This window comes from Numida meleagris, chromosome 4 (assembly GCF_002078875.1).
Source record: "Numida meleagris isolate 19003 breed g44 Domestic line chromosome 4, NumMel1.0, whole genome shotgun sequence".
Classification (NCBI taxonomy): Eukaryota; Metazoa; Chordata; class Aves; order Galliformes; family Numididae; genus Numida; species Numida meleagris.
In genome coordinates this window covers 50636575-50655078 of record NC_034412.1, presented here as the reverse complement: position 1 = coordinate 50655078, position 18504 = coordinate 50636575, and the positions used below count along the sequence as shown (strand labels likewise).

Below are 18504 nucleotides of genomic sequence, written 5' to 3'. Positions count from 1 at the left end.
CGCCCCAGCCACTGTGTACTTTGTACTATAAACACAATCTCTGTTTGGATTCCTTCCAAATGAGCACCTGAGATGGATGCACGCTAACATAGAAAGCAGTGAAAACTTTAAAGTTCTTGGAAAGACCTGAATACAACAGAGAACGAATGAGTTTTCATGTAAAAAGTGATTTTATTTTATATTTTATCCAGAGTTCATAGTGAAAGTTTCCTGTTACTGAAAGGAAACAAATACAAATTAGGCAAGCTTATACATCAGTAGTGAAATGTATCTTTCACAGTGCTGCTGTGATTTGTCGTTGTGAACCTGACCATGGTCTTTGCTTTTCATCTTTGCAACAACAGTGACAATTGTATTGTTCAGAGAGCGTTGAGACGAAAATAGGAAAAGGACAAGATGGCCACAGATATAAAATAAATTAAAAGTATCTGTAAAAGTTTCTTTCCATATACAAAATAACTTTTTTTTTTTTTGCTATTTTTCTTTATTTGACATTGTCTGTACATACATTAACTTTTAAAAAGAAACCATTTACAAAGGCTGTTTTTACAAGGAGGAATGGGTCTCTCAACAAACAGTCCGTCTCCTGCAAACTTCCAAGCATCTCCTCAGAAATGAACATCCAAAGCTTTTGGACCAGTCCTGCACCAGAGCAGAGTGATTCACAACCCCATGGGCATGTGGCACCTCATGAAACGTGCTCTGCCGCTGCATAAAAATAAAACCATAAAAATAACACGCTGGCATTAGATGCTATATAATTAGATGGGAAGCGGTGCCATTCATCAATTTATAGAATTTCAAAAAACAGAATATGTGGCGAAAGCCCCTCATGCTGATTTAAGACTAGAATGGTGATTAATAACATTGGTTGGATATTATTTTGAAGTCCCTACTCATACAACGTTATATACAGACATCACTGCTTAGGTGATTAACATCTTACAGATTCTAAAAATGGCTTTATTTAGAAAGCTGCACCTAAAAACACAAATGCAAGAACAAGTCCTGTGCATAAATGTCTCACACACAGAGTTAACACTCAGTGTAGAGTTGGAAGAGGCAGATCAGATTTTACTTGGGAGGTTGCACCTGTTCCACATTCCACAGTTATTGACAAAGAGTGGGTGTGCCCCAGTGACAGCCAAGCAGAACATCATTATGCTCCTTTTCAGGTGATGCTGTTAAAGTCTTGGATTCCTAACATACAGCAATTGGGTCTAAAGCTGTGCTGCTTACTCTTGCTTAATTCCAGCCAATAAGGTTTCAGGCTGCATTATTGGGATATTCTTTTCAAGAGGGATAATGGAAGGGCTGTGAGCCTGACTTGCATCTGGGACTAATCTGTGCTGTTACTTTTTTTCTCTTTTTTTTTTTTTTTTTTGTTTTGAAGTGAAACTCCCATCAGCTTCCACTGAGACTTCACGCAGTAAAAAACGATTACTAAAAGGATCCTGGGTTATATGATCTACGTCCACACCTCTCACACCCATGCACATGACTCAGATTGGTAAACACGATAGCACCAGTGACCAAACATAAGAATCAATCATCAAGTGTTTAAATTGCCTTCACATAGCTATGAAGCTGCAAGGAGGCATTCATGTGGGAAAGCCGATCACCTTCAAAACACGGAGAACCACTGACTCCAAAGTAGAGAACTGAACTCTCCTGACCATGGGGAATTAAGATATTCCTCATGAATATTTTCCCTTTAAGCACACTACAGTCGATTATGTAGATAATTTACCCAAAAGATTAATGTTTACTCTTAGCATGAACTAAAACATGGGTCTTGTCAGCCAGAAGTGCTTTACAAAGCTTCATCCACTATAGAGGACATCGCTAGAAACTTAAAGCTTGAAGTATTCCTCTGACATCCACCCAAAAACAGAACCAACGTTTTTCAGAGGTGCCTATGATTTATTAGATCCTTCTTTCCCTACTTTTAGTTTCTCACATTAATTTTTCTTGTGGAAAGCATGTTTTGTATTTTTGTTGTGCAAAACTTGCTGGTAAGAAACCTTAAATTAACAGCACAGGTACAACACATTTACAGAGTAGAAGCAACAAGAAAAAGAAAAGCTGCTAGCTGATTAATATAACATCAAAACTCACAAACCAGAGCTAGTTCTGGTAAAATAACTGTCATGAAGGTCTACAGATAAGAGTTACGGACCAAATAATTTCACGTTAGGAATTAACTACCATAACTTACTCATAGATTATTTGCAGATATGCTCTAGAATATCTGTTATGAAGACATCACTGAGTGTGGCACTTTCATACCCTTTGCCTGCTGTGTTTCTACAGTGGCATGTAAGAGAAGTCCTTCTTAGATACCACAATTTGCCATGCAGCAGTGATATGTTTTGCCTTCTTCAGCCAAGGGCACTGACATCTCGTAAGCTGAGTTATGAAGAATAAGTTATCAAAAATTAACGCGTGCATGCAGTCAACGACATGTCATACCAAGGAAATATAATTCTGAATTGGGTTATCTAAGGCTCTTAGAATGTCAGATTTGTTTAGTTTTTTTTTCTTGCTGCACTACTCAGTAACCTATGACGGGAAGCTTAGCTTTAAAATGAATGAAAGTATATTTCAAATCTCCCTCCCCATCAGTCACCAGAAGAACGGAGACAAAAACTTAACAGCTACTGCTGTTTCCAAAGTCATGTACAAAAATAGACCAGTATGTCCTTCTGACAGTCCCCAAAATCTCAAAATCTTCTGTAAATTTCTCTTTCATCTCTCAGTTTCAACAGCAACAGTCAGTCTCTGTTGCCATGATTTAACACCTTAATCAAATTTAAAGATGAATGAAGTTCACGTTCCCTTCCTTCGGAATTGCTATTCAGAATCCACTCCATTTTCATCTTTTTTTTGTTTGGATTTATTTATTTATTTTCCCCCAGAAGGAAATGCCTTGGCAGTGCAAACGAAAAGTATAAATCATGAAAAGAACCCCACTGAACAGCGAGTAATCACCTTAGTGCTTCTCAATGGTCTTCTGAGATGTTATCTGCAGGCGCAGGATTCTACTGTCATGTTGGGGTACACCTTGAGAACCACATTCTTATTTTCATCAAAGAATAAGATGCTGAGAGAAGACATTTTGTCAGGAACACAGCACGGCTCGGGAATTCCAGGGACAACGCCGACAGCTCTCACTATGCTCTGGATGGTGGCATGGTTGGATGGCTTCAAGGCCTGCAAGAGCAAGATAAAGCAGAAAATACAACTGCATAAATTTTATATACGTATACTCTAGAATAAAATTTGTTTCCTGAAGAAGGGACCTGTTGCAGAACCTGGTGTGTTCAACCATCTCCAGTTGTCACCATAGGTGGGAATGCAACTTTGGTACGGTTCTGCTGGCCACTGGATGTCACTGCTGCTCCACTGCTTTCAGCTGGAGCATCCCGCTGGGGATGTGCCTTCCCAGAAGAATGCCCAGGCAGCAGACCTTGCACCAAGGTGTAACTGTGGGTCAAGGCAGTCTCTTATGCTGTGAATTCAGTTTCAAGTGGGCTGCAATTTCGTCATAAAACTTGAACAGCTAGGAGTGAGACAATCAACATGCTAGCAGCCTGATTCATCGGGGGAGCAAAATAAAACTTCTGCGTCAGGAAATTAGTGTGAGTGCATCAAGAAAAGTAGAAGTAGATAGAACATATACAGAGGAGAGTATGGAAATATGTTATGTCATGATGCTAATTGCTCCAGTTTTCTGCCTTCCAAGGTTGGGTTGTTTTGCTCATTCTTCCATGCCAGATAACTGGTATTCATAAATCTGTAATACACATCAGCAACATTGCTGAATAACAGCCCAAAAAGCCCACGTCAGCTGTACCTCATCTTACGATGACATTTTGCTCCAAAGGACAAAGCTTCCTGGATTAATACTCATGTAAACTGGAAAACATGGTTGACTAATATAAATGGAAAAGTGATTCTGACCAGTGAGTTACCTATCTTTGTTTAAAAAACAAACAAAAATCACATACCAAAAAAAAGAACCAAAAAAAAAACCTCAGAATTTGAATATATTCATAAAATGAGAAGTCAATATATTCTGAAAAGTGAAAAATGAATATGTTAAATTTTACCTCCCAAGCACTTTCAAATCCAAGTATCTGCAGTAATGACATGTGAGCACGAAACATACTCAAGACAGTTTTTAGCCAAAGAGTTTTGTTTCTGTAGGAGTGAAATGTTAACGATGCACTTGGGAGCTCATCTTACACACGTGCCTGGGAATCCCCTGGTTAAAAAATATGCTCAGTCAGATGTCACTGAGAAATACATGCAACAAGATTAGTTGGGCCACATACTCAGTTTTGCTGGGATAAGAGATGATCTGTCTTGGGATCAGCATTGAGGGTCAGATATCGACCTACCTCATCTGCAAGTCCTGATGACCTTGTATGCAAGAAACGTGGCTATAGATAACCCAGCATGGTTACAAAGACATTACTCTCAATCTAGCTGGCAGTTCTCAAGAAAGGCATTTTTATTCATTCATTTGCTTTTAATTCAAGAATACCAATATTCCCTAGCAGTATAAGGACTTTTAAAGTGTCTTAGGCCAGTACACAATTCAAATTTTTGTACAATTTCTTTCTGTAAAAAAAGCACCCAGCTTTTTTGTGAAAGCACCCAGACTCACTCCTTTAGTCAGTTCCAGTGCGGCATTCTTCACATAAGTCATTGGGAACCACACAAACATCCTAGGCATGCTGATCAGAGGCAAAGAAATAAAATATCTAAATGAGTTTGAGATATTTCCCATTGTTAATGGTACTGGAGTTAAAATAAAGTTTCAGCAGATGCCCCATTAAAGTCTCATCAGAAACCCTTCATTTCAGATAAGGAATCTGTACTACCAAAAATGTTTTGGTTTCCTAAGGAGTGCACATTTTGGTTTTCCTTCTTTTGTGCTTTCCACTGGTCAAGTCTGAAATTACCGGGGATAATTACAAAGTACTGAGGAGGAGCCCAACAGTTCACTGACTTATGGCACTACGCCCCTTGGTAGTGGCTGAAGTTTTGATGCAGATTATCAAACAATTCAACTCTTTGGAAGAGTTTAAAACTCCACCCAATCTACTCTTTTCAGGCTTGGCCCCGAGACATGTTATATTCCAAGGAATTATTCAGAGCAAGTGTAGTTCTTTTACATATAGAACTGATTTCAAGAACTGCCAAGAGAGCCTCAGATATCAGCCCGGATATGTTCAGCCATTATATGGTAAGAGAGCTCAGCAGGAAGTCTCTATTTGATACAAGTATACCTTACAGGGTATCTCCTGTGCTGTCTTCACGTCTGCCATGAACACACTACTCTTGGAATGCACTCCTGAACATAAACAGCTGTGGCGCAACTCCCTTTCTGACAGCAGGGAATATAACAGCAACTGCAGGAAAACCCAAAGGCAAATAAATGCTTTTGGGAGAACTGAAATCCACCTCTGGATACTGAGGCATCACGTCCCGCACCGGGAGGGGTGGTTGGGCCACTGCCTTCATGCTCTGTCCAGAACATGCTAATGAAAAGCAGAAAAGCTTTTCTTGTAGGAGGTGAGGCCAAGAAGAGCAGTGGGAGGGAACAGCACTGGGTGGACTGCAAGCTGCCAAATCTGTGAATGAGTCCAGCTGTGGCCAGGGCTGCACCTGCTGAGCCGTGTGCATCCTTGGGAGACTTGCTGCCCTGTTGAGTTTCATTAGAGATAGATTAGGAGTGGGGCAAATGATGTCAGTTATGGGCTTTCATTCCTGATTTGGGAGAGGGTCTGCCTGGCTGTGTGCTCTACAGTGCTCTGTAAGCCCAACACACGAGTATAACAGCAGTCAAAGCAGCTAATTGAAATCAGGGGAAGGGTAGGGCCAGAAAATTTGGAGGTGGAGAAGGGGGGGGGGGGGGGAGACAAGGCACATCTGTTCCTAATTACCCAACAGGTTGTCAGCTTTAGGAGCTCGCCCTCAGCAAGGGAACATTATATACCCACAGGCACAGATTAGTTTGTTATTGCCTGATGGTTAAGGTATCATTTTGCAAACACAGTCTTATTTGTAGCACCAGATATTATGTATGGCTCAGGAACAACACATGGCTCTAGGAGACACTAGCTTCACCTTTTTGTAGAACTCAGCTTTTCATTCTTCTTGGAAAATGAGGTCATTTTGTTTTATGTGCACAGACGAAACAATCTGAACCCCAGTATGGACAGATATCTACCCATTGCTTGAAGGGAACCAGGCTTGCAATAAGGTCTCAGTTCCCCATTCTCCTAATGAGTTATCTCTCTGCAGTACATGGCAGCAAGTACTCGTCTTCACAGTGTCTATATAGCTATAATGCTTTAATTCTGTATTCCTGACCCAACCAAGTCTATGCTATTATTTGCAGAAAATGATTTTGTCGTGATCAAGCATGTGCATGTGATGTACTGTTTTCTCCTAACTGGAAAAACATTCTTATAGTTGGGATGAAGATTTTACAGCAAAACCTGCAATAGGAAATGCTAACCCACTCTTAAGTAGAAGGTCACAGTGGGCATTTTAATCATCTGTCTGTCCTTAAAGCTAGAGTGAAAGAAGTTCAGGTCCACAGCTTTTAAAATTTCTAACCTGTATGGTGAGTAGTGCATGTTTCCCCACCAACAGTAAAGGCATAATGCAATTTATGCAAAGGTAATGACTGTATCTCTCCCTATTCCCTTTCATTTTTTTTTCTTTTGATCCAAAACTAGAAACCCTGCCACTGTAGTTTGAGGGAGTCAGGCACATCACCTCCTTGCAGCACAGACTCATCCCTTTCTCAGCTTGCTTTCCTTGGGCTCCATCTCCTTTGGTACAACCCTCCACCTGCCATTTTCAAAGAGTGACTCCCTTGAGTCCTTCAGCCTCAATGTGGGAGTAATGCCACCTGAGATGCACTTTCTTCCTAGAGGGTGCTCTATTAACTGAACCCACTGTGGGTCTGGCAGCAGAGACTTCTTCATGGCATGACTACTCCCATCTAATAAGCAATTTTCTGAGTCTGGCCTGTATTATGTTTATTAAACAGGTTCATAACAAGTTCACACATCATTAGCACTATCCAGGAAATACTTTATGGTGATTTGGGGTCTGGACAAAAAATTAATACCATGTAATACTTTTAAAATTATCTTTACAAGCTTGTTTTTTTTACTAGCTGTTTTAACCACTACTCCGTGCAGTACAAGACAAAGACACCACTTATTTACCATATCCCTGCATATAGTAGGTGACCAGCTGCATTTCACTGATGGAAGAAGAAAGAAAGTGCATTGCTTACAGTAACAGACAGTACAAAAAGATCAATAAACACAGTACCTTTGGAATTGGGAACTGACATTCCCCTGAGCAGTAATAGGCATCAAAGGATTTCGGGGAAATAATCCACTCGCTCCAGCCAATGTCAGCAAAATCCACCTTCAGATAGCGCCGGGCGCAATACCGTGGCTCATTCCACTGCTTCCTCCTCGCCTTCTTCAAGGTCTGCTCATCAAACTGGAGAGTCTGGCTCTTCTGGTGATGGTTCTTCCTCTGCTTTTTCTTACTCTTTGCTCTCTCTGCCAGTCGAGGCTGGAAAGTTTTGTATGGTTTTCTGTCTTCCCACCTCTCATCCTCATTGTACTGGTACTCGGCTCCTGGAAGCTCATTATTCTGCAATGGCAACAGGACGTTGGTGGAGCGTTTTCGCCGCCGCTTTCCAAGGCTGCTCCTCATGCGGTTTTCTGGCCTAGGGAAGACCCTTGCCAAAGGATTGTGGTGCCCTTGCAAACTAGAGACAACGCTCTCTGGCTCAGAAATGGCAGAATCATTGGCATATATCAAAATGTAGGGCTCATAGTGAAAAGGTGCCCTTTTCCACTGGTGACGGCTGGTTGAATCCATTCTGACACCAATCAGAAGTTCATTGCTCTGTTTAGCTTTGTGCAGGACCTGAGTGATATCTTTCCACTGCCAGGAAAGGACATCGCCATAAGAGCTGGAGATGTTTATTAGGAAGTGGCCCAGACTCCGGGTCTGGTTCCCAACAGATGGAAAAGTCCACACTGAAAGATGTATTTGAATTTCAGGTTTCCTGTGCCCATGATGAGAACAGCCTCTGGACTGGGAACAGTTCCAGTCAGCATCCAGCAGATCACTGATATAATAATGCAACGAAGCTGACAAGATATTTTCTGACTTGGTGAGTGAAGTCAAGTTAAAAACATACAGCTCCTGGCTTCCAGGGCTCCCTAAAAGAATAAATATTTAGATAAGAATACGGGCAATTCAAAATGTTACGGAAACCAAAAGGATCAAATGTATTGCTTTCTAGGTTATAAATTAAGTTTTTGAGAAACTTTCATGCAGTGCTGTGCGAACAGGTTTAGGCCACTAGTCAGAGTCATGACCAACACAGTAAATTGGTGATTTTAAAATCTCATACTTACTATCTGGTTTCCTCATAACACATATCTCAGTCTAGAAAAACTCTTATACATTTGCTACCACTCCTCCAATTCCAGGAAACAAACTAGGTCATAGGAACATAGTTTGATAACAGATGCACTATAGACTGTATCTATAATCCAGAAACTTGAATTTCATAGTAATGTTTTATGCTCTCTCTTTTTATTGTTCTTTAATTTTATATACATTCTCCCAAATGTTCCTTGAGTAGTCATGGCTGCTCTGTTCTGCCTGCAGGTTTGTTTTTCTTTGTTTAAGACAAATGGGATATCAGTGGCACTGAACCACACCTTAGCCCAGACACAGCTGATGCTGGAGAAAGGCTTCCACTGCCTTCATCAGGCATTCAATTGCCTGTACACCTGCACCATACTGATGAGCCACAGGCCCCTTGTTAGAAGTAAGGAAGTGAATCTTGTCCTAGTGATATCTCAAAAGCTGATTATTTGACGTTTTTGTCTGGCTGAGGTATTTTGCCCAAAGTTGACGCTTCACTTAAAGTTCCGGATGTCCTGCCTATCTCAGAAAAACAACCTTCCTGAGACGAGATATTTCTCTTCAAACATCCAAGACAGCCATAAATAAGAAACAGCAAGACCAGACATCCTTGAGATGAGGCACACGTCCAAAAAGGTAACCAATCAGAAATGACTAGTTGTCCTTGTGCCCAAATATGGGCAAAGTGAGGAGTGGGGCACCTCCCCAAATGACCACCAAAGACCCCCACGCAAGCACAGAAGGTTCAAATATGCTATGTAACATTGTACTTACATAATCTATGAATATGTAATAAGTAGGTGTGACAGATGTATTAGGCAGGCGTGTTAGGTATTTCCCATTTTGTGCAGAATAAATCAACATCTCCTCTCTAAACACTCATCTTTTTGAATGTGTTACCACAGGCTTTAAATTATACTTTCAAATATGCCATTTGACCTCTGATTGCTAGACTGTTTATTGCAAATATGTCTAGCTGGTTTCTTTACACCCTTTGCTTTGCTCCTCTGTGATCTGGGCACCATCTAAAAGATGGGGGCTTTGAGGCCTGCGGGGGCAGCTTCTAAACTGTGAGGGAGCCTATTAAAGAGGGACTCAAATACATTTAACATTTGATATATATACTATACTATACTTGTCAGGATGCAAAATGGGCAAGCAATAAAGCACAATGTACTTCAAAAGCTAAACCAACAGACAAGCTGAAATCCTGTGTTACAAAGGATGCTTCCTCTCAAGGTTAACAATTCCTCCATTAGAGTGAAAACAATTTAGTGGCTCCTCAAGTGGTCAGTCACCTTTGCATACACAAATGAGTGTTCATGTCCCAGAGCCCTTCAAAATAGAAAGGGCAGAGTTGGGCATGAACAAGTTGACAACAACGTTGCACATGGAGAAGGAAATGTGCCTTGCCTTGAAAGACATGGAGAAGAGAAACATCAGGCTAGAATCACTGTTTAATAGTATTTAAGGCTTGGATGTCAGCAGTTCACCATTTGTTATGAACTAAAAACACACAAGATTGTCTGACAGTCCTTTGGCTAGCTCAGACACTAATCACAACAGAATTCTCCTTCCAGAACAATCAGGACCAGGACTGCTTCAATTACACAGGATAAATTGTCATTCTATCTAAGGCATTTCATCACTTTCCATGACAGCCTGTTAGGAAGTATTTACTAATGTAGCAGGAGATAGGCAGATAGCACTAGAGCAACCCTAATACCCAAAAGAAAGCCAAACCCAAATGACCTTTTAGGGGGGCAAGAACAGGGATGGGTGGTGGCAAAATGCACCCATTTGCCTCGGTGCAGACAGAAATAAGACAAGGAAGGACAATGTTTCTTCATGGACAGGACGCTGCTATATCAGTTAGTAGGGATATGGTGGAACATGAGGTTTCTGCAGCTGTGAAATTAGAAAAGTCAGCTTAACCACAGGTATCTTGCACAAACCCAGAGATGCACTCCCAACCCAGGCTGATCTGTAGGAACATTTGGCTGACTGTGTTAATCTCCTGTAGGGTATGACAGAAAGGCTTGGGGATGAGACGTAATTTTTGTTCTAAAACATCCTGGTTGAACTGCAGTTATGTCTGTCCTTCAGAGTGGCAGAAACACTGATCCAAATGTTTAGATGCTATCAAAAAAAATAATAATATTGACAGCTTTATGTTTTGAATGACATTCTGGGTGACATTCTGTGCTTTCAGACACTGATGCTACAACTGCTAATTCCAGTCAGACCAAGTCAAACAAAAGACAAGAGTCTCCCTCTGCCTTCCCATCTCAACCACCCAAGTGACCTCTTTTTCTAAGAATATTTCTGATCAATATTCTAAACAATATATTAAAAGAGGAGGAATCAGCCTCACTAGAAAGACAGAGCCCTCCTCCCCAGTGTATCATGTGCATAGTTCAGGAAATTTGGGGAGAAAATAAACAACAACAACAACAACAAAAACATAGACTTGTCTCAGTGAAATGGGAAAAAAAGAAAAAGCAAAATCGTTTATGAAAGACACTGCTGTTGACACATTCAGCCCAACTTGATGGTGGAACACATAAGGTCCTGGTAGCTAAGTTCTCAATATCTGAAAATTAATGCACCAAACTCATCCAACTTCTAGCTATTAGTTATGTCTGGGGTTTTCCTTGATTTTGAACCCATTTCTAATTCCTGAAGGCCAAAACTGGCTACTTACAACCTTTGTAAGAAGCATATGCCTCACCTGATCTCTGCTTGGTTTGTAATCACTAATATAATAAGGTTAATATGTAATTTGGCAGAGCACTAAGTACATCAGTCTTAGGAACCAGCATTTATGACGTCTCATGCATGCCTGTTAAAGAAGTTATTACTTGAATCACTGCTTTGTGTTGAATGACAAGTTTTTATTTTAATTCTTTAATAAGAATTCAATTTAACCAGTGCTGCTGGTTCTAAATTGGCATTTTGTGGTAGAATACAAAATAAGCTGCTTTTGTTTATAAAGAAACTCTAGCTGGCGTGAAGCAGACACAGGAGGAATATATACTTTTGATTAAAAGTAAAACCCAAGAAGCCACTCTCAGTACTTAACTCCACACTAAAGCCTACTTGCAGTAGGTGGAGCTATTTTCTCACCGAACACCTTCTGAGCTCAAACCATCCCTCAGAGACTTCAAATCATTAATTCACAAAATCACCTACAAACAGATGACTGGCATCCAGCACAGATACCTGTGGCTTAGCCATGTTCTGGCTCAGAAAAACCCAGATACCTATGTGACCTGGGCTTCTGTTGCAGCTTAGGAACACTGTGTCACACGCATCCTCTGTGAGTGATACCTTCTAGTTCCTACTTCAAGGGAGTTTTGCTATCCTAGCTTTGCTCTTTTGTAGTACAAAAGCCTTCTCAGCAACCAAATCCATAAGGAGAAGATATAAGAAGAAACAAGTAAAGGAAAAACGTTCCGAAGGAAATACTTCCATGCAAGGAATACACTTCCACCTTCCAGATAGAATCACAGAATCATTTGAGATGGAAGGGACAATTAAAGTTCATCTAGTCCAACTCCCCAGCAACGAACAAATACCCTGAGGCCAGATTTTAATGGCATTCCCCACTCCCATTAAAGGTACAATCAAAGAAGAAGATTTGAAGACCAGACAGAGCTTTTTTGGCCTGCACTAGGTAAGACACAGCATCCATGCACTTTTGGCATTGCTTATGTGTACCACGTTGAGCTTTAGAACAGCAGCCATGAGCTGTGCAGTGAAGGTACTTTCAGGGTGAACACTTCATTGTTTGTAATCATGTGGACAAGAGGTAATGGCATTAAGTTATGACAGGGGAGGCTCAGGACCAGTCTGCCTAGGGAGGCGGCAGAGTCACCATCCCTGGAGGTGTTAAAGAACCACAGAGATGTGGCACTGAGGGACACGGTTAAGCAGTCATGGGTTGGTGACCACTGGACTTGGTGATCTTAGATGCCTTTTCCAGCCTTAATGATTCTATGATTCAAAGGCAGAGCTCACTGTGGCAAGGAAAGCATGGAGGTACAGACTCTCCAGGCCCAAATCAGAAATGTCTCAACCTGTCACCCACATGGTTGTAACTGGGGCACCATATTGCGGTGTACCATCACTCACCATTGGGCTCTAAGGGCTGCCAATACACTTCCTGATGCCTCAGGCTAGCCAGTGGCTCAGCTCACAACACTGCAACTGAAGTTTGTACCCACTCAATCTTCAGAGCACAGCCTGTGCTTCCTCACTTCCTGCAATAACCCACAGCTGTTTGTATTGCCTGCTCCAAGCATTAAAAAGGCATTTCAAGAAAAAGCAGTAGGTCTGTGGAGACTGACATCACCAGCAGGAACGTATTTATGTTACAAGGGGCATTTCCAGGCATCAATAAGCTGGAACAACTCCACCAACATGTGGTGTGTTTACCTTTATGGAGGATGCACTGACATTTTTATGGACTGCCAAATCTATCCCATGGGTGAAAAAGGATGCAATAATGAGGGCTGTTTAGTTATACAGTCATCATTAGCTGCCATTTAAATGAGATATTAAAGTGGTGCCCTTGTGCCAGTGCACAGTTAAGAACATATCAGTGTTTCGGAGTTCACTGAGGGCTGGAAATGGGAACAAGTTTCAGAATAGGAACGCAGATTTGGAAGCCAGATTTCTACTTTCCTCCCACCTTTGCTGTTACTTGATTGCACCTTACCCCATTACTGATTTGAGTATTTTGCAAAGCAAAAATACAGGATCCTGTGTGTGCGTGGGCATTTTGTACCGCAACAAAGGAAAGAAAAGCATTTTAAGGAGGAGGAGAGCATAGTTCTTAAACCACAGGAATTGGCCCAGGGGCAGGTGTAATACCTAAAATTGCTTGAAATTCAGTCAATAAAAAAGAGTTTAAAGTAATTTCTGTCTGTATAGCTTTACTATAACATCATTAGAGAGACCCTCCAATTAAAGTCATAGCTTTTTAAATGACTCATTTGCAAGACATGTTCCTTTAGCGATGCTATGAATAAAAGTACTTCCAAAAGTCAACTGCAAGCCTTGTGCTCTCCCCTTTTATCTTTCCACTCTCTGTTATTTATCCCAGGACATGTCTTTTCCTCATGTTCAGAGCCTCAGAGCTACTGGAGGTCAGCAGCTTTCCATCAAGCTGAGGTCTGGTCATTCAGTGGTTTTGCTAACTGGCAGGAGGAAAGAAAATGTGTGCAGAAGCTGATGCAGAGGCTCGATCATAGAACGCAGCTATGTCGTAGGTGTCAAAGGTTAACCTTCCAAGCATCTCAAATTTAACAATGATGTTTTGAGATAACTTAGCAAGAATAATGACAAACAAATTTGCCTGAATACAAGATCACGTGAGCAGTCATCAAAGTCAAAGGCCAAAAACCCCAGCTGAAAAACCAAACCACTGGTAATCCAGTGAAATCTGGTGCACAAAAGATTGTGGGGCAGCATAGGATGCTAACTCCAGAGGTGCCCATGTACAGTCAAAGCTCCTGCCTCTGTTCCCTCAGAAGACTGAGCCACAGAAAGGAAAACTTGCATTTCACAGCTAAGATGCGAAATCTTAAGATGTGAGATCTTCCATTTGCTCTTTGGCTGTTTACTACGAGACCACAGCTATCCTAGAATCAGAACCATTAAGATTGGAAAAGACCACTAAGATCATCTTGTCCAATCATCACCATCACCCACTAAGCCACGTGCGTCAGTGCCACATTTCTTGAAAACCTCCAAGGACAGTGACTCCTCCACCTCCTTGGGCAGCCATAGGCAACACTACTTCTTTTTTAGACTAGAAACAGGGAAATGGTCCAACAAATCCTACACCTTCCTGGTTTCACTGAACTACAGGCCATCTTACAGGGTCCCAAAATTGTTCCTAGTGGGTGAACTGGGACATCTGGGAGAGGCTTTTCTCATGCTTCCAAACAGCCAGAGCCCCTTTAGGGAGAGAGCGTGGGACAATGGTTTCATAGCTGTGTTTCAGAAAAGAAGAAGTTTATCTCCTGAAAACATATGGTTAATCCACAAATGAAGCCATTAAAGATTTCCTTCAAGGTCCCTTGCTGTACATGCAGGAGGAATCGGTGGGTTCTTAGGGGAGTACTTCTCGTTGCAGACAAAAAGCTGTCTTCAGAAGAGGTTAGCAACAGAGATGTGTTGCTCTTACTCCTCCAATGCATTACAACTGATTGCCTTCGCTGATTCAGCCCCATTGAGGATATGAGGAAGCCAGTAGAAAACAGACATTTGCAGCTGAGGAGCCTAGCAGTCACAGAATCATAAAGGTTGGAAAAGATTTCTAAGATCATCTCGTCCAACCATCAACCCATAACCACCATGCTCACCAAGCCAAAGCATAGGATCTGGAAACAAACCATCAGAAAGGAAATATTGTGGATGCGCTGTTGGCATGGCAGGGCTGGCTAGGCAGCTGGGCACAAGGAATAAGATCGCTTCATTTTGTGCCTGCTACCCCAAAGAACCTTTAATCTCAGGTGGTTTTTTTATGGAAATGCACCTGTATGCCATCAATAACCATACAAATGAGCTGCTGTTGCCTATGGGGAGAGAAAGACAACAGCCAATTGGTTAAATATTTTACATAAATAGTTACAGAAGTGTCAAAAAGCTTATAACAACTTCCAATTTATTGCTTTGGCACTTGAAGTGGGAAAGTATTGGAGGAGGAAAGAGATTAGTGAACAGTGTGTTTATAGGACTGCTGCCACCCAACGTCAAGTGAGAGTATTAATACAATCAGAAAGACCACAGAGATGGGATTTCAACCAAAGGCCTTCTAGGTTTAGAACAATAAATATCTTTAATCAGATACTCTTAAACAGAGTGTTATGTTCTCCTTTTGATTATACTTTCCCTTTTTTTTTTTTTTTTATTATATCTTACCCTTTTTCAGTGAGGGCAATGCTTATTCCAGAGCAGAGGAATACCTGTTGGATCTACATTGCAAAAAACGGTTCCCTTCAGAAAGACAGGAGAGGTCCTTCTACATACAAATTCTGTATGAACAACAAATGGGGCATCCCAGCTCTCCATCCAACCAAGGTATGTAAGCCTCTCACCTCTCAAACCTCTCTTGTGGACAGAAGTACTTGCAGTAACATACAAGGGAGAGTGTTTGCAGCACAGAATCCTAACATGCCAAAGCCATTCAATTATTTGTGGTATTTGATCTCTGTGCAGAGCTATCCTATAATAGATATCGCTGCCTTTGAAGAATCAGCAGTAATGACTCCCAAATAAACCTTAGCAAGGCCTGGCACCCAGCTTTCAGCTGGTTTTCTCAGAGACAAAGGAATCAGTGCAGGTCAGTGAAACACCTGGACAAAGCTGAGTGTTACTGGTGGGTGCCTGTCTGTGAAAAAACTTCTGTGTTAACTCACCACAATCGTGGAAAAGAGAAGACAGCCACATAGGGCTGCTCTGTACAGCAGAACAGTTTTCAAACAAACAAAAAAACAAGCAAGTTTTCAGGATGCGTTGGATATGGGAAACTCAATATAGTCAGGGTCACACTGGAGTTGTGGCATTCCCATGTAGCCCAGACAGAGGTCAGGTACACAGAAGAGCGGAGCAAGGGAGTTCAGCTGAGGCAGTGCTGCCTTTCCTTTCTGCAGGGCACAGTTCTTCTGGGATACTGCCACGCTAAATACATAACCCTCTCCTTATAAATACCCATTTAAGAAAAGCAACTTCATGTTTTCATAAATATACTTGTGCAGTGTGCTGTATAATCAGGACAGAGATCTAATTGCCGCTGCCAAAAATGCTGAAATGCAGTGCTCACCGTGCACAAACCATCCTTCAACTCAACACATTCCTCATTGCCCTGGATGAGGGGAGGTTTATTGGATATATGGAAGAGGTTTTTTTTACAGTACAGGTGCTGAGGTCCTGGCACAGGTTGCCCAAAGAGGTGGCGGATGCCCTGTCCTGGAGACACTCAAGGTCAGGCCAAATGGGGCTCTGAGCACCTGATGTAGCTGCAGGTGTCCCTGTTCATTGCAGAGGAATTGGACTGGATGGTCTTCAAGGGTCCCTTCCAACTCAAATCATTCTATGATTCACTCACCACCACTCACTGTAACCAACATCCCAGTGTAACTATGGACAATCTGAAGGATCGCCAGGGCACGTCACTACTCCATCACATGTAAACCAACCATGATTCCAACAGAAGCAACACATGCACAGCACAGATAAAAGGAGACTGCGGAGAGGATATATTAATTACTCCACTTCCCTCATATGGCACTCAGATATCACCCAGGAGAGAGCTGCACAGATAAAGCAGTCATTACAACACGCCGCACACCACATCCCCAAGCACACAAGAGTCGCCGCAGGAAGCGTTACTTTCCTCATCTCCGCGTCCCCCGAGCACGGGGCAGCAGTGCCCCTTCCACCCCTCCGCTCCCGCAGTCGCCGCTCACCTGCAGCCCTCGGGCGGAAACCTCGCACGGTGTTCCCGCGGCGGAGGTGCGGGGCGGGCGGCTCTCGGGGCGGCTCCGCCGGACCCGCGCTGTACTGCGCGTAAAGGCGCAGCATGTGCTCCGATACCTTGTCCCTCGGCTGCAGCCCGTGGTCACCTGCTCTCGCCCGGCCGCCCCGCGCAGCCCTCCGCCGCAGCCCGGCCCAGCGGGCCCGCAGCACGTCCCCCGGAGCCAGGCACAGGCAGCCCAAGCACAAGCACAGCACCCAGCGGGCCGGAGCTGCCATCGCGGAGCCCGGCACCCGCGACGCTGTGCGAGGAACTCAGAGCCGCGGATTCCTCTTTTTGGGGGGAAAAAAAAGAAAAAAAAAAGAAAGAAAAATGGAGAGGAAAAAAAAAAAGCAGCGGGGTGGAGGAAAGCACCGCCTCGCAGAGCGCCCGTCCTTCCCGGTGCTGGCTGCAGCGACGGTGTTTATTTCCCGTGGCGAGAGGTGGAGGTGTTGCTCGCTCCTCGCCCCGACTACTGCAAGCGCACCCGAGTGAGTTTTGGTGGGGTGTGAGCAGTGCGTGTGCCGCGTGAGCGCCGCTCCTGGGGCCGCTCCGCAGCCAATCGCACCGCCTCCTCGCTTCTGGGCTCCGGCTGCGAGCGGGAGGCAAAGCGAGGGGGAAACCACCACCCAAAGAGAAACGAGTACGGGGACGGAGGTGGCTCTGGAAATGCAATCACGGCACTGAGCGCAGCTGGGGAGTCAGCAGGGCGGGGGGACGTTCCCCTCCCACCTCCACCCAGCGCCTTCCAAAGGCGGTTATGATTGGAATGAAACAGAAACCTTCAGTCAAAGTGCACCCAACCATCTCCCCTCGAACATCTCAGCAGGTGGAAGGGGTGGTGGCCGGGTTTGGCAGCCCGCCTTCTGCCCCCGGGTCCCTTTTCAGGCACCAGAACCCTTCTTCAGGATCAAGTAGGGAAATCCCGCACACCTTCTGTGGGGCTCAACTGGAAAGATTTTGCGTGCTGCCTTTCAGCACCAGAAGGACAGAGAAGTCTCACCCTGCGCTAGCAGCACAGCATCAGGCAGCCCCTCAGGTGTGTAACATTGTTCCTTCCAAAATACACTCTGCAAAGCAAAAATTGTCTTACCTCCCACATCTGGTGGGGGAAAGCACAGCAGGTGGAAGAGAAGCCTCTCTGCCTTGTCATAGTTTGTGAATATGCAGGTTCACATAGAATCATAGAACCATTAAGGTTGGAAAAGACCTCTAAGATCAACAAGTCCAACCCCAGCCCTTCCTCACCGTGACCACTGACCATGTCCCTCAGTGCCACATCTGCATGGTTCTTGAGCACCCCCAGGGACAGTGACTCCACCACCTGCCTGGGCAGCCTGTTCAAATGCCTCACCACTTTTTCTGAGAAGAATTTTTTCCTAATATCCAACCTGGATGTCCCTGGGATACGTGTGCTAATGGCAGAGCAGTGATGAGTTTGTATGTATCCATATCTGAGTGCTTAAAATCAAGAAATGCTCGTGTTTCATTTT

At 43.3% G+C, this 18504-nt stretch overlaps 1 protein-coding gene across 2 annotated transcripts; it reads right to left on the bottom strand.

Annotated features, from left to right (window-relative positions):
• Positions 152-17723, bottom strand: BMP3 (bone morphogenetic protein 3). Of its 2 annotated transcripts, XM_021396629.1 has the most exons (4): positions 16965-17723; positions 7363-8273; positions 2992-3213; positions 152-708 (listed from the first exon to the last, which is right to left on the bottom strand). In XM_021396629.1, the coding sequence occupies exons 1-3, from the start codon at positions 17248-17250 to the stop codon at positions 3022-3024; spliced, it is 1389 nt and encodes a 462-aa protein (XP_021252304.1). In that variant the 5' UTR covers positions 17251-17723; the 3' UTR covers positions 152-708; positions 2992-3021. The 2 variants fall into 2 exon arrangements, with proteins under 2 accessions (XP_021252304.1, XP_021252303.1); XM_021396628.1 differs by having other exon boundaries at positions 152-3213.